The sequence below is a fragment of the Gavialis gangeticus genome, unplaced genomic scaffold (genome assembly GCF_001723915.1).
Source record: "Gavialis gangeticus isolate Ggan-Ray unplaced genomic scaffold, GavGan_comp1, whole genome shotgun sequence".
Lineage (NCBI taxonomy): Eukaryota > Metazoa > Chordata > Crocodylia > Gavialidae > Gavialis > Gavialis gangeticus.
Window position 1 is genome coordinate 67,495,747 of NW_017729022.1, and position 22,078 is coordinate 67,517,824.

The window sequence follows — 22,078 nt, forward strand, 5'->3', positions numbered from 1 at the left end:
CCTCTCCTTACCTCTTCTTTTCATAATTTCTTTGCTATTGAAACTGCTTTGGCTGATAAAATATTTTTCATCTTCAAAGTATATTACTGACTAGTTGACTCTTAACAGTACTTCTTTGGTTGTCTATGAACACAGGTGACTAGATTCAATGCCCAAGAGACCTCTTCTTCCAGGCACATGTTTCTGTGACTCTGAGGAGGATACAATTGTTCACATTTAATGGTAGGGAAACTGGGGCAAATAGAGTCAATCCAGCACTCACAAAGTAACTAAAACCAACACAGTCTTGCTGAATTTGATCAACTAGTCATTTCAGTGAAGATTGACATTAGTTCCACTACAAACCCCGCTCTCGCTTAACCTACTCACCAGGACTTGGGTCCTTGCACATATTGGGTCACCAGAGAAAAAAGAAGTTTCTGCCTGAATGAACACAGACTATTTCTTTAGGTAGACTGTTTCAATATTAAGCTGATCTCATGTCCTTTCCCAAGGAGAGAGTTGGTGCAGGAATTTGGAGACTTTGCTTGTGAGTGTTTTGTTTTCTTGTTCCTTTTGAAGAAGTAACACAGGCAATGTGGGAACCATTTCTAAATCACCCATGCACTCGAGTGACAGAAACAACATAGAAACAAAGACAACCAGATGGAACATTCTCTGGTACAAGGAAGCAGTTAGGTTATAGCATAAAAGAATGAAATCACATATATGAATGATTTGTTGAGGGAGCTGTCTCTCTCAGGGTTATCTTGGTAATGGCAAAATGTAAGGCCAAATTTTGCCATTCAGCCCTGGTCAGCATTGGAGAAGTATGGAGCTCCACCTGAGAAGGAGTTCACAGAGAGGAATTCCACTCCCTTCCCAAGTAATCCATTGTATGCAGATAATACAGCCTATATACAATGCACAGGTTCTGCTCTACAGATCATGACAGAGGTGGTGCAGGGCCCTTACCTAGGGTGAATGGAAGGATCACATCCTGCAACTATTGCAAGCCCTCATGGAAGGTTCTTTGCCTACTAGACATGCATCCATTTGGAAGACAGCAACAGGCTTTACAAGGTTGATTCCAGTATACAGCTATAACATCTGGCCAATAAATCCTGATGTTCAATGGAACAAAAATCTGCTTGCTTAATTTGATTCAAAAAACCCTCCAACGCAAAGAGAGGGAATACATGATCATTCGCTGCATCTCTTTAAAAGTCTTCCAGAAGATTAGACCAGGTTCCCTGAGGAGCTGCCTCTCCCTTCATGGCCCTCTGCAGCTACAGTCTCTGATATTAATGGCACTGACATCACTGGAGGAGTGAGCACAGAACTGCCATTTCACTCTCAGAAGTCTTCAGCTTTTGGCACAAAATACAAAGCTCACAGAATTGGTTTAGCTTTTGCATGATAAAGAAATAAGCACCTGAAAATAAAATACCCAGATGGAAGAGGGAAGAAGAGAAACTTATAATACATATGATGCTCATTAAGTACTGTAGGTGAAATCCTGCCCCGTTGAAATGAATGGCAAGAATCCCAGGCTAGAGACAGACATTCAAAAAGCCTGAGCCTGAATTGATTCAGTCTTTGCAGGTTAGGCTGACCTGGCTAGGCTAAACCGGTTTGTAACCACGTGGACATCCCAGTAATGCAGGCATATGCCTGCAGTGGCTCAGGCTAGAAGCTGGGGGGTATTAGAGCAACCATCCCTTCCCTTCCACACTGCTGAGCTGAGGGGGGGCATGGCCAGGCCCTGGCAGGATGCTCTGATTAGGGAGGGGTTCTTCCCCTCCTGAGCAGCTGAGCGGGCAGTTGATAACACACTGTTTGTTACCTCTACCTCAGTGTTTATCAGCCCATTAAGAAAACAAAGAAAAAAAAGCTTCCCTACGTTAGTTCAAGCTCTTAAACAACTTTTTCCAAGGAAGGAGCTGAGGGACGTTACCAGCTACCTGTTGATTAGCTCCAAAAAGCCCTAAGTGGACACAGTCCTGTCTGCCTTTGTCCAGTCTCCCACAGCACAGACCATAGCCAGCATGTGGTATGCTCGCTAATGCTGAGACATGTGTAAGGCAGAGAGGAGCAGGGAATCCCTGCTTAGCAGGCCATGGTGAGGGGAGGTGGGGAGCAGGGGGAATCCAGGCAGATGTCTATAGCCTCTGCCAGAGCTGCAGCCAGGGAGCAGAAGGGATGGACCAGCTCTGCTGTGGGGCAGAGCACCCTGCCCAGAGGGCATGCCAGTATGCTGAGGGAGTCTGGTTTAACTTAAACCAGGAAGGTGCCTGGGACAGACATTGCATAAACCAGTTTGACCCAAATCAGTTAAGTCTGATACTACATTCAACCAGGTTTATCTCAAACCAGTTACAGCCATTTTCAAGCTGGTTGATGTGCACTAAACATCTATTCTGTTACAGGTTTAAACTAGTTTCTGATCACTTAAACCAGTTTATGTGTAATGTCTGACCCTAGCCCCATTCACTGCAGGAGCCAGAACCTTACCCTTTACTTGTGAAGTTGCCAAAGTGAGAAACTCAGAATAAAAACCAGCTATATTAAATCAGATGCATGTAGCTGAGTCCTCTATCTCAGTCATTGCTTTCATGTCCAAGGGGCCTTAGCCTAAGCAGCATACTGGTCATATTTATTTAGAGCCATTCCTTGTGTTTTTAAAATATCATGTTTGATTGGTCTCAGATGGGACACAAACCATCCCTCCTAACAATTCTGAGAGCTGATTAACCTTTTCAACAGTGAGGGTCACATACAGTCCATCACAATCACCCTGTATCAGCATTGGCAAACACAGGGTAAAGATTTCAGAAGTACTCAGAGAGTGCATCTACATGTGCAATTAAGCCACAATTACTGCTGCTGGGCACCACATCTTCACATGTACCTGGAATTGCAGCATGTTTAGCCAAGTCAGAGCAGCTGAGGGCTGCTCCCCCCAGCTCAAAATGCTGCAGAGGGGCTAGCTGGGGCCCTAGGGTGTTTCAGTGTGGAGCTAGCCAGCAGGCAACCCCCTGTACTGAAGTACCCTCATGCCCAGCAGTCTAATAAGGACACGTGTAGATGCTCCATGCTTACTGAGCAGCTAATTAATCTACAGCTCAGTAAACATCTCGTATAGATGCACCCTGTGTGGGCCTAACTTTGCTCCCACTGGAGTTAACAAAAACTTTACTGGTGACTTCAGTGAAAAAGAGGTAGGACACCACTAAATGATTTTGGAAACCCCACTCATAAAGCATTGTTATAACCCCTGGGTGGGAGCACCATTGTGAGGATTTGATGTGTCTTCAGTTGAGTGATATGCCCCCCCTTCACAGGGTCTTGTTCTGGGAATCTAGAGGCCTCCACCTTAAACAGCAGCCTCAGTAGAGACCACATCCATATGGAGTTTGCTTTCATTCCAACAAGGATTCCCAAACAACATCACTGATGCCAGTAACTGGTTTGCTGAACAGTCTGAGAGCCAAGGGCTTTCTTCCCTTATTCTCAGTTTTTCTGTTCATCCATTACTATAATATGAGTCAAAGTTGGGGGGCAGGAAGAGGGAACTTTCAGAGGCTGTGGTTGCTCCTGAATGCCTAAAACCAAACACTAATGAAAGGGTAAAAAAAACAAAACAAAAAAACCCCAAAGATGTCTGCAACCCATCACATCAGAGCTTCCCTGGTTAGAGAAACAAACCCAATATGACACTGCTTTACATTTCTGATGCAGATGATCTAATTTAGCTAATTAAGTCTGGGCCACAACTGTTTAGAGAGTGGTTATGAGATAGGACTCCAGCCTCAGAGTGCTGTGTAAGGAATGCCTTCTTAGCTAACTCCAGAAACATACATACATGGTCTCTCTATCTGATACCCACTGAACATATGATTCTTATAGGCTGGACCATGGCATGGGAAGTTTTGAGCATTTGTTTCAGCTTTCACACTGACAATTGGGATGGTATCAGTTGAGAAGAGGTCTGATTGGAGAGGGGGAGAGGGAGAAGAGAGGAACTCCAGAAACAGAGTTTCATGAGGATTAGTCTTTAATTTCAAAAATTAAAAAAGAAATAGCTAAAATCAAGAGAAGTGGACCAAGATGTGGATTTCACCTGTTTGAGGATTCAAGTTAGGGGAATTCATTCTCACAGGTTTAGAACCAAGCAGAAATCCTATTCGGCTCCATTTAGAACACAAATAGGAAGCTTGCCCCTACTTTACTTTCTCCTTGCTTGTATAGTTTCATGGTTTCATAGTAGCTAGGGTCAGGAGGGACCTGAACAGATCATCTAGCCTGACCCCTGCCACAGGCTGGAATGAATACTGGGTTCACAAGACCCCAGACAGGTGATCATCCAACCTCCTCTTGAATTTGTCCAAGGTAGAGGCGAGGACCACTTCCCTGAGAAGCTAGTTCCAGATTTTGGCCACTCTAATTGTAAAATGTTGCCTTCTGATCTTTAACCTAAACCTATTTTCCATCAGTTTGTTACCATTGTTCCTTGTCACCCCAGGTGGTGCTGGAGAGAAAAGGGCTCTACTTATTTGCTGTTGATCTCCCCTGATGAGTTTGTAGGCAGCCACCAGGTCCCCCCTCAGCCTCCTCTTGCTGAGGCTGAACAGGTTCAGGTCCCGCAGTCTCTCCTCGTAGGGCCTGTCCTGCTGCCCTCTCACCAAGCGGGTGGACCTCCTCTGAGCCCTCTTCAGGCTGGCCACATCCTTCTTGAAGTGTGGCACCCAGTACTGGATGCAGTACTCCAACTGCAGCCTGACCAGTGTCACAGAGAGAAGTAACACCTCCCCCTCTATGGTATATTTTGAGAGCATCCATTGTGTGTGCACTGAAGAAGCACAGCATACCAAGGACATACCTCACTTACTGTAACCTTGGCATCCTCACTGTGGAAAGTAAAAAGTGCAAACCATAAACCACTGTCATGGCTGGATGAGAGCTTCACGGGGAATTTGAGCAAATATTCTAACTGGAGAATGTCAGAAGAGATGTAGAAATCTGACAAGCCATCCAACCGGCATCCTGGCACTATTTTGATTTATATGTCGGAGTGAACATGATGCTCACATGATGATGGAATGACAGCATATCCAGTGACAACCAACTGGGTAGGCAGGTGCCAGGCAGGCCCCTGTTACACCGCTCTTACATTGGCACTTCACTTTGTACCTTTAGCCATGCTCCACTCTGGGCCTGAGCCTCTACCACTGTGCCAGTGCCCTTCATTCCTGACTTGAAGTACTTCCTGCTCTTCCAGTACAGTGACATCCTTCTCCTGGCTTAAAAAAAACCCTCTGTTACAAATGCTTGCCTCTGTTCCATGAAAAGCTAAGCAGCAAGCCTAGGAGAGAAAAAAATAGCCTGGTATCTTAGGTGCAGAGTGGCTCATTCACATTTGTCTCACTTATCCCAGTGAGGTGGAGATATTTCCTGACAGATGAAACCAGCCCAGGTCTCCACCTCATTTTCCAGTAAAGGGCAAACCCTTTCTCTAAAGACAGACAAAACAGATCGAGCGGGCTCAGGCAGACCACAGCCTCCTTGCAGCCTCAGGCATGCCCAGCATAAAGAAGAGGGCCTGTTATTCTGAATGGAATTTCTCTACTTCCTGCTGCTTGCAATTGCTGGCCACTGTAATCTGCAGTGTACAAATGTGTGTGTTCAGCCGGGGAAAGAATGCTTCTGATTGAGATGGTGGTTATGTGATGAAAAAAGATTGATCCACACAGTGGTTTCTTCTGTTTCCCGTGTGCGTTCACTTGTGGAGGCCCCTTCTTTTGAAGGCTACTAAGGATGTAAACGGGATGTTAACAGAAGCCAGTTCTAACTGAAAAAAGCTTTAGAATTTGTCCTCCATGGATTTTGTTTAACCTCCGAGGCAGATACTTCTGCATGTCTGGTCCCCCAGAACAAATCTGATTTGTAGTAGCACGCAGGTCCTGGCCAAAGCTTGCCTGTTAGAATGATCATTGGGTTGGGTTGTAAGCAACGGCCATTCATGGTGCACTCCATGAACCATTCCCACTTCAGCTAAAGGACTAAATGCATTAGCTGGCAGGTGCAGGTGTTATATCCTAGTGCACAGAACAGCCACAAGAGGGGGAGACACGTGCTACCTTGGGCAACTCTTGCTCTCAAACTGAGCAGGAAACAATTTTTACTGTCTTGTGACAGTTTTCAACATTTTAAAATACATTTCCATCCCCACTTGGAAAAAAGTTGAAATCTTGAAGATGTCCATGATAATATAATAATCCAGCTTAATTCAGATCAATGGAAGGATTTCCATTTTGAAATATTTCATTTGTTTTGATTTTGATTTTTAACTTTTCTTAGTATAACTTTGCTTACAGTTTGAAATTAAAGGGCCCTTTCCAATTAATAGTAAATGTTTTTTCTTTGACAATATTGAAATAGGACATTTCAGCAATTTTGAAACTTTCTTTCCAAGGCATGTTTTCATTGAGAAATGTGTTAAAACTGATCTTTTCCCACAAACAGCTTGGGATCCAAAAAATCAACTTTTTTCTCCAAAAAAGGCATTTCATCATGACATTCCCAGCCATCTGTAATATACAAACAGTGTAGTCACCGGATAAGTAGGCTGCCATTATCTCCTCTGAATGTCAATGAACAGAAAGTCAAACTTAATCTAAAACCTGAGAAACTTTCATCCAGGGACAAAAGGCATCAGATTGTATCACACAAGAATGAGGCAAAAGGACAAAGACCTTAAAATTAGAGCAGACTGAAAAATATGGCATGATAGTACCCTGTAGCAGAGGTGAGGATGTGAGATGATTCCTGACTTCGAGTCAGCAGGTGAGGCTAAAGGCAATGAAATTGTCTGTGAATATTTGTGAGAAAAATAGCTGCCCTGAGCTATCTCACATTTGAAAGTTCAGTACATAGCAACCTTAGTCCATCATACATGTGTTAGCCTATAAGTGTTTGGCCAAAAATAAAAATCTCTTGTGCACCATAGCAAAGCTGTCTTTCATGATAGGATACAATGTGAGAGGTAAGATATGTGTTCAGCTCTACACCATATGAAATAGGCAGAGTCTAGCCACAGAATGGCAACACCTGTTCCTTAGTTCTTCTGTATTACATAGTCATCTGACCCCTAAAAAAAAATAATTAGGCTTTGCTAGTCCTGTATATTTAAAACAAATACAAACTGAGATTTGTCAAAGTCAAGCAATTAACTACCACAAGTTTCTGTTTCTTCACTATGCAAGTATTTCCACTGCTTTGAGTACTTTTGGCACAACTGCACAATGCTGGGAAAAAAAAGGGTGACCCATTGCTGAACTGCAGTTGCATGCCCAGAAGGCATTTCAAACTTAGCAGTGAACTATGGTATCCTATACCCTTTAGCAGTCAGTGAACCATAGAGTCAGTGCCCACCTCATCCTGCCAACATCTGACATCTGGCATTTCAGCCAAAGGCAAACTGGAACCCTGGCATTATGCCTACACTTACAATAATCTGAGATTCACAGATTATCATGAATGCTTTGATTTGCCAAATGAAGAATATTTATTTATGTATGTCTTGATATACATGTGCCCTGATTCTGATCTCACAGAAGGTTTATGTCCCAGGTAAACCTGGGAAGTTTATGTCAGCTTTAAACAGAAGTTACACAATAAGGTAATGCAGTGGAGCAACTGCCTCGTCTTTCAATGTGTTATGCTGCTTTGCAAGGAGAACCAAGCTCTTTGTAAGGTTTGAGTCTCCATTGCATTAGCTTACTGTGCAAATTCTGTGTAAAGCTGACATAAACCTTGCAGTACCAAACTTCATTCACTCTGTACTTTGCAGGCAGTCCTCTCCTTGTTAATCCCATGTACCTCTGCAGTGACTTTTGCCAGTTCTGTGAGCTGACATGCAAGTACCAAAATGTGCATGGTGAGCTCCAAACTAGTATGTTTACCAAAAAAAAAACCCCAGATGCTGCCTTTTGGGTCTGGTTTTCACACTTGTCCTCCAGGACATTTTGTTCCTGTCAAAGGGCCTGTTAAACTTGATAAGAGCAGGATCTCATATGGGGAGAGTGAAAGAAGAGCTCAAAACCTCCTGCATATGTTAAAGCCATTGCAGGCAGCCAAGGAAAATAAACAGTCTCAGGCGCTCTGGGGCACAAAGAAAGAGATCCTGGTTTAGAGGGAACTGAGAACCAAAGGAAGGGACAAAACTCTTGTGCAACTTTGCAGGAGTAAACTTCAGGCACTCCCAAAACTGATTCCTGTTGCTCTGGTTCAACTTGAGCAATTGTTTTGTTTTCTGTGTTGTTGCCTTCATAAATCCCCTTCCTCGGCCTTTGAATTTGTTTCCCAAATCCACCAATTAAAGCCACTTTCTAGAGTTCATTATCCTCTCAACCTCCTCCATCACTCTTGCAGTCCTCTATTTGGAGCACTACTCTAATTTCTGAATAAAAAGAGGGCATAAAGAAACTCATATCTTGCCAGAGAACAAATCCTCCTCCCTGTACCTAGAAAAAAATTAAAAATTAAACAGTGTCTGTACATTGTTTTATCCAAGAGCAAGTATTTGCTGTCCTTAATAAGGTGTCCTTAAAAGTGACCACATTTGGAAAACACATACACTACAAAGTGAACTCCTTACATTAAGAAATGACACATGTCTATGCACTTGCTGTTCTACCCTGTATTTAAACTGATGATAATAGGGACTTTTTGGGCAGAACTATCATTCTGACTGGGTATTAAGTTTAGAACCTGTAATAATGCCTTTTAAATTACATTAATGCACAGCAGACTAATTCTACTGCACATTAGTGCAATAGCATGGCTTTTACTGTGACATGGTAATGCACGGTAGAATTAGTCTACTGGGCATTTAGCATCTCATGTAGATGTGTCCTCTGTCACACACATACATACCTGCTCACTATACTATTTCTTTGCTGTGCATCTGCTTATCCACTTTTTTTATAATTCTCACACTTGAAACTTCACTAAAATGAAAAGAACATCAAATTATTTCACTTCTGTGCTCCTAAATACTTAGAATCCCTCAGAAAGCCTTCACAGTGTCCTGTATGATCACTAAAAAAGGGAGTTAAAGCCACATTCCAAGTGGTATTAGGATAAAAGCTAGGCAAGTTTGAGTTAAATGCAAAAAGCTGTGCTCTGTTGCCAGCTCACTTTATGGCAGATTGTAACCACAGCAAATGTTACAACCATAGCACATTGGTCTGTGGTTTGTTTTATTTCAGGATGTGGGGATGAACTCATATTGTTGTTTGGGGGTTTTTAAAAGAAATTATAGGAATAATGGCAGAGTTTGGATTAAATTTGCAATCCCTTGCTTTCACCTTGCTTTGTCCTAAACTGTTACATAATTTATCCCCCTTACAGGAAAGACTATAATGGCACAATTGGGATCTAAGGAATTTCATGCCCTATCCCAAGCATCATGTACCCTGCCATGCCAGATGTGTATGCCAGGAAACATGATTTCTGGGATGAGGCATAAAATACCTCAGATCCCAATCATGCCACTGCCAGGTCCGAACCAGACCAAGGGCAGTCGTCAGACACATGACACACATTCAAGATAAGCCACCATATACACCAGCCACAGTAATGTTTCACATTATATGTGGAATATCTTTGTGGCTGGTTTGCCATTTTACTGCACCATAAATTGGCTGAATGTGTGGTATGTTACAGTTTATGGTATGATTAACATGTCAATTGCACCATAAATGTAACATCTTCTAGGGCCCAGTGGTGATTTTCATCCATTTAGCACAGCTTTATAAAATGAGGTGTGACCCTTAAGTACTGTCTCAAAAGTAATAATTCCCAAATCCACCTTTCATCTCCCACAATTCTACTCTGTTCATTCCTTAGCCATAACTGTGTTTCTCATATCTCTCTCCTGGTTGTCCCATCTCCAACTCTAAATAAAACTGGGGAAAAAACCAGAGCCTTCATTGTAGCCCAGAGTGTATTCTTTACCTTCCCATTGACCATTGGTACTTCCATTTCCCAGAGAGATACCAAAGAACACTACCTTGAGGCATGTCTACACCAAGTCACCCAGTGCTAGGAAGCACCACCATGGAAACACAATGCATCCACTCACTTCTGCTCCCTTCAAGCTGCATGCTGAGCAATGTCCTTCTGTTGCCATTAGACTGGTGCTGAATGAGCCTTGTGCCAATCTCATGACCATGCCCAAGACCAAGTGTGCCTGAGAGGAGCACTGGGTGTGCTCTAGGTGTATGCCATAGAGCAGCTACATGGCTTAGATTTGATATGTGTATGTGCAGAGCAAGAGTGTGTGGGCAAGGCATGTTTTCAAGATGGTGCTTCCTAGAGCCATCCAATATAAGATATGCCCTTGGAGTCCTCTGCAAATATTCTTCTTTCTTTTCCGTCTCATACCAGAGTATTTGCTGATATCTTTCCCATTCTTCCATTAGAACATCTCAACCTCTTCTCCTCAGCAGGGCAGGCCCTATGAGGAGAGGTTACGGGACCTGAACCTGTTCAGCCTCCAAAAGAGAAGGCTGAGGGGGGATCTTGTGGCCTGTTACAAACTAGTCAGGGGAGATCAGCAGGCATTGGGGGAGTCACTGTTCCCCTGAGCACCACCAGGAGTGACCAGGAATAACGGTCACAAGCTGGCAGAGGGTAGGTTTAGGTTAGATATCAGGAGGCGCTACTTCACAGTCAGGGCAGCTAGGGTCTGGAACCAACTTCCAAGAGAAGTGGTGCAGGCTCCTACCCTGGGGGTTTTTAAGAGGAGGTTAGATGAACACCTTGCTGGGGTCGTTTGACCCCAGTACTCTTTCCTGCCATGGCAGGGGGTCGGACTAAATGATCTGCTCAGGTCCCTTCCGACCCTAGAAACTATGAAACTATGAAACTGTGGTGTATGAGTAATCTCTTCCTTCAGTTGATTTAGTTTATTGCTCTCTGGCTTTCCTAAATCTCATATTGCTCCCTTGCAGAGTGTCCAAAATATCACAGCCATTGTCACTTATCTTCCCCACTGCTCTGACCATTACATCCCATCACCTTGGATGTCTACAAAAGCTTAACTTGTGTCCCCTCAACTTCCAACTCTACATGCTCACTTTCAAGATTCCACTCAGTTTCTGCTTCTGCTGCCATCTCCTTATCACCTTCTCCTTCTCTTATAATTATAATCTAATAGTGCATGCGCGCGTGCACACACACACACAGACACACACGGGCATATATATATGTGTGTGTGTGTGTGTGTGTGTGTGAACTTGTTTGATATGTCTGTAACAAACTACACATTTTACTGTTGTAATTCTTGTTCTTATATTCCCCAGTCTTTGCTTGTCATTGCCTTCTATGTTACCTCTAGTCTGAAGTATAAGCTGTAGAGAGCAGGGACTTTTCTCTTTTTAAATCACTAGGAATATGTATGGAGCGGTAGAAGTAACAAGTAGTAGCATGGTGTTATCTACTGAATCAAGAATTCTGCATGGTTCATCAGGTCATGAGCTAATAAGTCAATGTAAGGAAAACACCCACCACTTATTCCACATCCTACAGAACACTCCTGATTTTCAGACGTCTGCCTCATATCTGGCAAGTTCAGCTGGAAGGGTGCACTAAATCCTGAATTTAGTTCAGATAGGGAAAAAATTGCTCTGTACATATAATACACTGCATCATGACGTTACCCCTTTCACTTGATGTAAGTCAGCTTGTTGAATTCTGTGGGAGGTCCAAAGGTCATATATATTCACTGCTGCTCCCTCCTATCAAATTAGTACAAGGGATGTGCTGTATACATGGAAAATGGTTTATATCTGGATCATGTGACTTTCAACTGTATGATTAGCATCCCAGGAATTCACTAGTTACTCCCACAGAAGACACCCTAATTACCCTAGTAAAAAAGTTAAATAAAAGGGTATTTTTTAAAAGCATAGGAACGTAACAGACTTCTTTCTAAGAGGAAACAGAAATTGTACAGTGCCTTGCACAATGGGACTTCAAGCCTGACTGAAGTCTCAAGAAACTAATGAAAATAACAACAATGGCTAGGTGCAAGGGGATTAGTAATGATACATCGTTTGAACTGTTGTGTTAAAGGTGAGACTTGTTGAAAGTGTGGCCTCTGACAGCCAAAGGGATTTTCTGTTGGCACGGTTACACTAACTCCCTGAACAACGCTAGTAAAGCTTGCAAAAGCCCTCGTCTGTTGGCATGGCTGCGTTCACACTAGGGGTTTTGCTGGCAAAACTATGTCATCGGGGCTGTGAGTTTTTTCACACTCCTAACCAGTATAGCTGTTCTAGGAAACTGTGTAGAGTAGACTAAAGTCACCAGACCAAGTCCATTCTATGTCAGTATCAGTAATGACTAGTGGTTTTTATAGTACAAGAAGTGAGTTGGGAAGAGCAGTTCAGTTCCTGCTGAGCAGCAGTGAGACTCTGTGCCTTGTTTCCATTAAGCCAACTTGTTTTTTCTTGTTTTCTCCAAAGTTTTATAACATTCTGACTTACCGCTTTTCAAGAACCTTTTAAATGTTATCTGTCATGTCACTACAAAGCCTGCTGTACAATATCAAATGAATCAAAACATCATTTTGTATGTTGTCCATGGTTTTGTAGGCAACTCCAGAGCTGATTGGTTTTATTCTCCCACTCATCATTCTGCCTTTGTCCTGGTTTTATTCTCCCACTCATCATTCTGCCTTTGCCCCTATCCATAATGCAGTCTTCTAGTTCCCAGCCTATCTCCCTTTCCTCCCTCAATCAAATTCTTTCCAAGGAGCAATGTCTTTCTTGAGATGCAGAGCAGAATAAGATATGAAAAAACATTTACTAAAGGTGGGAGGTAACTATACCTCAGCTAGCTCCTTCCCTTAGCTCTGCCAGTTCATATTTTCCAAGGCCCCCAGGGAGGTGCTAGCAACTGCTTTGGCAGTTGGAGCACCACTAGAGTGCAATTAATAATAACTGTTGAGAGGATTTATTTAGTTACAGAAAAAACCCAATTTCTGTTGCTTGTCAATGCTAGCAGGGAAACACCACCATGGTGACAAAGCTGGTCAATAGGGGGGAGTGTTATAGGATGCATCTATACTACACCTGCCACATTCTTGGGGCAGATACACAGGCCCTTCTTATCTGCTCCAGCTCACATGCACCAAATACAGAAAGTGAAGCTGCTTCAGGAGCACCCAGCCTCCTACCACAGCGTCTCTCATGATCCCTGTCTCTTGCATGCTTGAAAGTCACCTCTAGAGCGGCTTCACTGCCCCATTTCTGAGCAAGCAGGAAAAGGACATGCTCAGATGTGGCCCCTCCCAAAAACGCTGGAGATGAGGTATTGTCATAGTCTCATAGTTTACAAGCTATGAAACAACTTCCCATGCAGTCACATACACACCTGTGGCAACATCTTTGTTATGTTCCAAAATCTGTTGATACCTTCAGGCTCAGTCCCATAGGCAAATGATAATGCATATGTGCATTATTACATCATTATTCTACAGTGTTACAATATTGCCACACAGTGTGGTCCCACCCATGTAGCCCTAGTTCAGGGAGGTATGTAAGCACCTGCCTGACTTTAAACACAACTCTAAATTCCATTCAAGTCAGCAGAACTACTCACATGCTTATAGGAAGGCTTATAGTTAAATCTTAATCTATCAAGGCCTCTGTGTAAGAAAACTCTTGAATACATTTCGCAGCATTTAATTAAAAGAAGTTAGGTAAATGAACTAACATTAGGTGTATGATGATTGGCTGAAATGCCTCCGAGGTCATAATCCTACACCATAACCCACAGACATCCTCCACCCGAGGCTTGTCAACAATTATACACATTTTAAAAACCCCAACTTGTTTTTTCCTGTTTCTTAAAGAAAGAGAATACTTTTTTTAAATAAACACAATGGGTTTTTGTGCATGATTTCAATTAAGCATGTTTTTCTTATTAAAAACTTGTTTTATCCTTTGATTACATAATGCACCACCCAAGGAAACTGTGAGTAAGGATATCTAAATACCCAATGCCGGGTTCTGATGATTCTAGTCCTGTTTTTGTGGCTATCAGAATGTCATCAGAACTTCTTACTGTGCATGTATGTATGTACAGCCTTATGATACAATATGTTCTTTCTCCCTTTAACCTACCTGCCTGTCTGCCTCAGGTACTTGTTTGGCCTTCTAGCTTTTCAGTTTGCCTTCTGTCTAGCAATCGGAACACAGCAGAGATGTCGGGATGCAGGACCAAATATTCATTAGGTGTAATTGGCACTGCTCCAGGGATTTCAGTGAAACTTGGCCAGCTTACACCACTAGGAGATCTGGCTCACAGATACAATATAAAGTGATTATAGGTTCATTCTGCTTGGTCCTGTGAAGTGCTGAGTGCTTTCACCTTCCAGCTGACTTCAGCAGGAGTTAAAAGGCACTCCACTGTCACCAGAAACATTTGATAAAAATACAGACTTACAACATGCCGCTAAGTATGTTTGCCTCATAGTTTCATAGTTTCATAGATTAAGGGTCAGAAGGGACCTAGTAGATCTTCTAGCCCGACCCCCCGCCAGGGCAGGAGAACAACAAAAACCCCAAAAACAAGAAACGGGACTCAAATGAGTCCAGCCAGGTAGGCATCCAGCCTCTTCTTAAAGACCCCCAGGGTAGGGGCCAGCACCACTTCCCTTGGAAGTTGGTTCCAGCTCCTAGCCGCCCTAACTGTGAAGTAGTTTTTGCGGATGTCCAATCTATACCTCCTCTCCATCAACTTGTGCCCATTACTCCTTGTTATGCCAGCGGGCGCTAGGGGAAACAGCGTCTCCCCCAAACCCTTCTGGTCCCCCCTAGTGAGTTTATAGACGGTCACCAGGTCCCCCCTCAGCCTTCTCTTGTGGAGGCTGAATAGGTTCAGGTCCCGCAGTCTCTCACTGTAGGGTCTGCCCTGTTGTCCCCGGATCATGCGGGTGGCCCTCCTCTGGACCCTCTCCATGTTGTCCACATCCCTCTTGAAATGGGGCGCACAGAACTGGACACAATACTCCAGCTGTGGCCTGACCAGCGTCGCGTAGAGGAGGAGGATCACCTCCTTGGCTCTACTCGAGATGCACCTGTGGATGCACGACAAGGTCCGGTTAGCCCTGCCAACCATGACCTCGCATTGTCGGCCCATGTTCATCTTGTCTCATTAGACCTTACCTTACCTGAAACAGAGTAGTCTGGCCTTGAGTTACTCTTGGAGCTTCAGTAGGGGGTTTCAGAAGGGCATGTATTCAAAACTAAGTACATCCCTTCATACTTGTCCCTGTGGCCTTTCCACAGAAGCTGGCACACACTCAGAGGTCTAGCAAAAGCCGTACCACAGATGGCAAATCTCCAGTTCTGAAGACTTGTGTATCATAGATAGGCTAGTGGGCTGCCTCTCATTCTGCTTCCAACATACCCACAAACCGGTTGGGTAGCAGCATAGCTGAGTAGCAACACTCTTTAGCTCAGGTGGAGCACCACATTAATGAAGCTCTTCTGCTTTTGGTACCCAGGCTAGGTATGGTATCTCTGCACAGCACTGCATTGTGCCATGGAGACAATCCCTTTATTTGCTTACTGATGATATCACAATGTCTGTCCAAGCAGTGCATAGTTTTGAAAGATTCAGAGGGTTAAAGAGACAGCAACAGACTTCAGCAGTGTTTTATCATTGTTTGCGGTTTCTAAAAGGGTGTCAATAAATTTGGGTTACTTACTTTGCAGCTCCCAAACTTTACTTGCATGTATGCAAGAAAAAAGATGCTTTTTTCCCTTTCAGAGTCAGCCTCAATCCACACTTTTGAGAGATAGGACACATGAAACAATTAATGAGGAAGTTGATTTCTTTTGTTGAAGTTAATGAAGCAATGGTAATAATAATATCCAACTCAGGTAATGATCTGCTCCTCCCCACCATAGAATATGAGCTCCTCAGAATTTTAAGTGCATTTAATCTACAAGGTAGGAGAGTGCTATTATCTCTGCCATATAGATGAGGAACTACAGTGTTGAAAAGCCAAGTGCATTTGCAAGAGTCGTGCCAGATGTCTGGTAGAGCAGGGAATTGAGCGCATATCTCCCAAATCTAGGGCTGCATCCTAACTACCGGGCCAGCTTGTCCAATAGGGCTGCCCTTCTCCTGCTTCGGTTTCACCAATAGTACAAGCAAGTTTACCTCTCTGAACTTGATCTGAGTTTCACCCATTTATACCAGCAGTAAATTAAGCTTTGAGCTTTAATGAAACATGGGGACAAAGGATGATAACAGAAGCTGTCATTCCTCAAGGCATAAACCAGTCTCAGTTACTAGGAGAAAAGTTTTCCTGAGGGAAAATTATTTTTAAGATACCTAATGTAGATTTTCTTGAGCTTTCTAAAAAGGCTGGTTCAGGGAACTGCCAGTGCCAGGGTTCTCCTGGACTAAGTGGACCACAGATTTGGAAATTCCTAGGTCCCTGTTCCAAAACTCCTCCTATGCCTCTAAATCTGATTAGTTCACCCCAGCACAGGGTCTGCCTATAGACATGCTTGTTCATGTTGAAACATTCTAATTAGACTGATCCAGTGTCACCTCACCATCACATGTATTAGGTCCCCACATGTTTCAAAATGGCTGTGGGGGCACTTTATCTAAACCTTGTCTATTGAGCTTTAGATGAAGCATCCTGCAGCCATTTTGAAATGTGCAGGGGCTTAATACACATGATGGTGAGCTGTTTTAATTAGAGCAGCTGTCTGGGAACTGCTCTAACTAAAACACCCGCACCCCTGAGCACATGTATAGGCAGCCATAAGGTCTGATAATGCATCCTTCATGGGCCTGTAGAAGCTTCTCCTTTGGTTTTCAATGAGGAGTCACTCGCAACTGATGCAAGATATTCCAGAGTACACTGCTTCCTCCCACTCATCTCTATATTTTTTTCTCTGAGCAGATGAACAAAAAAGAGTTTCCATGTTCATTACTGAATGTCATTATTTATGGCAAGCTGTCACAGATGGAGACAACAGCTCTATGTTATATTTAGGGTGTAGCTTCTGCCTGTCCATATAGACAATTGGTAATTAGCACAAGAACAATTTGTTTGTCTCTTTTCAAACTTCAACAAATAGGAAATGAGTCTGTCAAAATGCAACTAACTCCCACCGCCAGATCTACAGGGTTAGTTGTTTAAAGCTTATTGCCTCAGACATTTAAATAAAGATAAATCCTATTCATTTGGGCAAATGTGCAGTAAAATACACTGGGGTACTTGGTGATGATTTAGCCTTCAGGTCTAAGAACAAATGAGACACATAAACCAGTGTAAGTGGTCAGAAGCTGGTTTAAACCTGCAACAGAACATAAGTTCAGTGCACATAAACCAGTTTCAAAATGACCCAAAACAGTTTGAGATAAATCTGGTTGAAAGTAATATCAGACGTAACTGATTGAAGTCAAACCAGGTTATAAAACCTCTGTCCCAGACTCCTTCCTGTTTAAGTTAAATCAGAATCCCCCAGAGTCCCCCAGCATGCCACAGGCTAGTTGCTGCCCACGACCCATGGCCACAGGGCCAGGCCAGACTAAGCTGTGGCAGTTCATTGCCTCCCCCCCACCTCTGCCTATGCCCCTGGCCCACGGCAGCCCACCCCAAGGACCCAGTGCTGCTGCAAGCAGGCAGCAGGTGACAGGGAGAGGGAGGTGGGTGGGGAGCCATGCTTCAGCTGCAGCTGCCTGCAAGCTTTGGCCCCTGCACCTGCCTCAGCATTGGGCACCTCTCATCACTCCTCCAAGGGACTTGGCCCAGGCACTGCAGCACAGGCCCTGGCTGAGGGGCTCTTCAGCGTGAGATGGAGCCGGCACTGTGTTGGTGCCTGCACCACTCCCCCCTTTCCCTCAGGCCACCAGCATCTGGCTGCAGTGGCCCTGGGTGCACAAGAGGAGCCTGTCAGTGCCTGTAGTGCCCCCCTGCAATGGGCAATGGGAGAATTAAACCCCTCTTCCCCTCACTACTGGGGTCTGGCCATGCTCCTGCTACTGGAGCAGCGAGTAAGTGAGTGGGGATGGAGGGGCTGGGGACCCCTGGCAGGGGCTGCTTCCTCCCTCCCCCTCCAGGCACACCTGGACTGGGGTCCCTGCAGGCCAGGGTGGGGGTTTAAACTCCTTCCCAATCATACTCAGGCCTGCCAGGGCCTGGCCATGCCCTGCCTCCCCACCCCCAAGCACAGCTTCCCTGCAGCCCAGGGCTTGCTCTAGCACTTCCGGGCCTCTAGCCTGAGCCACTGCAGGCATGTGCCTGCATTTTCAGAATCAAAAGTGAATGTCTACCCACTTGCAAATTTGTTCAATCTACACATGTTAGACTAACCTTCAAAGACTGAATCAATTCAGGCTTCGGCTTTCTGAATGTCTGTCCCTAGCCCAGGTGACTGAAATTCATTAGAACATAACAGAGTGCAAAATGATGATGTCATAGATACTGAAATGTACTGTTGGACATGCAGTGTCACAGTGGAAATGTGATACATCCTTCACCAGGTAAAATTGAGTGTTATTATAAAAGCACTTAACATACATGTCAGGAAAGATGTTCTTTCTATAAACACTGTACAGTCTAACTCAGGGGTGGGCAAAATATGGCCCGCAGGCCAAATCCAGCCCATGAGGCCATGCTATCTGGCCCACAGAGCCCCTAAAAAATTTAGAAAATTAATATTCATCTGCCCTTGGTTCCTATCAAAAATGACAGGAACCAAGGGCAGTATGACCCGGGGGAAGCCCAGTGGGCCCCCACAGCAGCAGGGCCCACCCAGCCCTGCCCCCCCCAGCCAGAAGCCCCAGCCGGGGCTTCTGGCCTGAGACCATGTGGCTGCCCTGGCCAGAACTGCAGGTAAGGGGGAAGGGTGAGGAGGGCAGAGGAGGACCCCGGGCAGGAAAGGAGCCCAGGGAAAAGTGGTCTAGGGAAAAACTGAGCGCCATGGAAGTGGGGAAAATGGCCTCTCAGCTGCCCCAGGGCCAGCACACCGTGCTGCAGCTGCTCGCTGCAGGGAGTGCCGGCTGTGGGACGGGGGGGGGGCTGCTTTTCCCCACGCTCAGCTTTTCCCCAGGCTCCTTCCCGGCATGGAGAAAAGTGGCCCCTCTCCCACGCCGTGGCTGGCACCCCATGCTGCAGCCACTCGCAGCCTGCATGGGGCTGCTTGTGCCTGCTCCGGACAGCCCCGGCCATGGGGCAGGTGAGGGGCCACTTGTCCCCATGCTCAGCACCACCTTCTTCCCTGCCAGTGAGCAGGAGGTCGGAGCTGTGCGCTGCCCCCCACCTGTACTGCAAAGCTGGGGGGCACTGGGAGCCAGTGGGAACATGGGGCCACACCAGTGTCCTGGGGCCAGTGCTGGCGGGGTCCAGAGCAGGGTGGCAGGAGCGCAGGGTCCCAGTAGGCAGGGGCTTTATGGAGCTGGGCCAGCTCACCCCTCTCCCTGTTGGTGCAGCCCAGCCCAGCTCCACAGACCCCTGCCAAACTCGCCTTGCTTTGGGCCCCACCAGTGCTGGCCCTGGGACATTGGTCCTAAGACATTGGGACATTGGTCCCAAGATGGTGACCAGGGGATGGGGCACCTGTCAAGGGGCGAGGCTACCCATGTGGCCCTGGACAGCCTGCCAAAACTGGGTACACAGCCCTCCACCCGAAATAATTGATGATCCATGTGGGTCCATCTCTACATCAGCATGCAGTTCTACTAGGGGATGCTTACAATTTCCACAGGAGCCCAGCTGGAGTCACATGAGCTGCATAAGGGTTATTGAGATGTGCCTGTATGGACCACCTTGCAGGATTGTGCCTTAAAAAGATAACACACAGACAAGAGTATAAGAGGCAGAAGGGACATGATATGAGGTTTATGGTATTAATCTCAATCTCAAGAGACACTGGGAAAGGCCAAAAGTGAAATAAGTGCATGTAAAATTTCTGGAGCTGGGCAGAGCAGAGGGGCTGAATCTGAGGCAAGCTGCTTTGCCTCCATTTCAGAATCACTTAGAGCCCTGAGAAAAAAGATCCTTGCTCATTGTTTTTCTTCAGGGTGAGCCTTGTTTGACCTTGGAGGTGCTTCATCTTCCCAGCCATGTCTCAACTGGGGGAATACAAAATATCAGTCTTACTAATGAGGAGTTTTTTCTCCTGTCTTTCAGCTCACAACCCCGAATTTCCCTGTAGTGGTCAAGCTGGGACATGCCCATGCTGGAATGGGGAAGGTAAGACAAGGAAAAACCTTACAGATCATGCACATGATTTACAGCCTGACAAGGACAGGACTATGTAACCTGCACCCAGGTGGGCAACATAATGGGGATTAAATTAAAGGGAGTCTCCCAATTGTCTGTCTGGGCTGCTTTTGCTGCCAGTGTGGGTGGCAAGGGCTTTCAGCTGTGGCTCATTCAGAGTCAGGGATAAATAAAGTGGTGGCAGCATGGTAGGGCTGGTTTGGAGATTCTTTGAGGGAAGGGAGGGATGGTGTTGATTAGTGAGGGAGAAAGGTCAGCTCTAGCTGTCTAAAGACAGATTGGTCATTTGTGAATTTCCTTCCCTGCTGAAAAGGGAAACCCTATTTATTTAAGCATCTATAATGTGCAGCCAGCCTATGCCCTAAAATGCTCATGGGGGAAGGAAGCAGCCTTGATCTTATTAAGTCTATTATTGCTTGATTTAGCAAAATGGGTGCCCTTCAGTTATTTTCCCTCTTTGGTAGGGGGAAACAGGGCAGCTTCCTCAGACTGTACAAAGCAGGCTGACTGCTTGGTAGCCTGCCAAGAAAGGAATCCTGAAAAACTGTTCCCTCCCCAAAAGAACCTGTTTGCTTTTCCCAGGCTCCCTGGAATCCTTTTTCCTTTCATGAATTAACAGACCTTGTTCAATGGTACGAGAGGTTGGCAACAGGCCTTACAAATAAACACAGCAGATATGTTCCCTATGCATGCTATACTTGCTCCTAGTTGCACATACTATCAAGGCGTCAGGAATATAACTTGTTGGGACTTGGGAAATTGCCTATTCTGATTCTTCTTGGAATACGAACAGAAGCTGAATGAGAATGATTTAACTCCCCTAGCCTTAAATGTTTCATAGAGAGAGAGAGGTCTTTATATTTTTCCCCTCTTAATATCACTTTTTTTGTCTGACCAAACACATGTGCAAGCCCCAGACTTGATATAACTTTTTATGCCTAGGTTCCTGCCTCATATATGGAAACTCCTTATCATTTTCCAGGGGCCCTAGTGTTCCATATGTCTGCTTAGCAGTTGCCTAAGTGGAAGCTGACCAGAGTCCCCAGGCAACTGCTAGAGTTGACTTCAGCATCAAAGAACACATATGTATATAAACAGGAAAGCCAGATTAAATTAATTTAGCTGTGTATTTTAAACCATCCCAGCTGCTATTGCATTACAGTATTGTACAGCCTCAGTGGTGTCATGCTGGCTGTAGGTGGAGCCACTGACTATGGACTTGTGATCTCCTTAGCCAGTGAAATCAGATTAAAACAAATTACAACACAGATGTGTATATATAATTCTTACCCTAAGCAAAGGTTTCCAGCTCCCTTGGGCAGGGTGGGGTATCTCAGGCTAACCACACCACTGGATTTCCCTTATTGCTGCTTTATCACATCTGTAATTCAGGCCATAAATGTGTCATACTTTTGCTGGAAGAATCCCCAGTTGTCCGTTGAAATGGATGAAGAATCACTTAGAAGTCACCCTTTGAGTTCACATGCCTGGTGCATCCCAAAGTACAACAGGACTCGGGACTCCAAGCCAACGCTCTCCCAGTGGGATGTTTAGCCAGTGTTGTCTGTACCGGGCATCAGATTTTTCCCCTTCCTTAATCTTTTTTTTTAATAGAGTACTATAATTCTATAAGATCTTGAGAATGAGGTCACTCTCTAAATAAGTTATACCAGATATGTATGCCATTAAAAGAAGTATTTCTACCAAACATTTAGTAAACTTAGTAAAGTAAGGTTGTCAGGGATGGCTGAACCCTGCAACAGGGTTGACACT

The 22,078-nt window shown here is 44.9% G+C and overlaps 1 protein-coding gene across 1 annotated transcript in view; it reads left to right on the forward strand.

Moving 5' to 3' along the window:
* Positions 1–22,078, forward strand: part of SYN3 (synapsin III) — a 328,068-nt gene that overhangs the window by 249,007 nt on the left and 56,983 nt on the right. Inside the window, exon 6 of the mRNA XM_019515812.1 lies at positions 20,213–20,275. Within this exon, the coding sequence (XP_019371357.1) occupies positions 20,213–20,275 (63 nt within the window). The remainder of the gene's footprint in view (positions 1–20,212; positions 20,276–22,078) is intronic.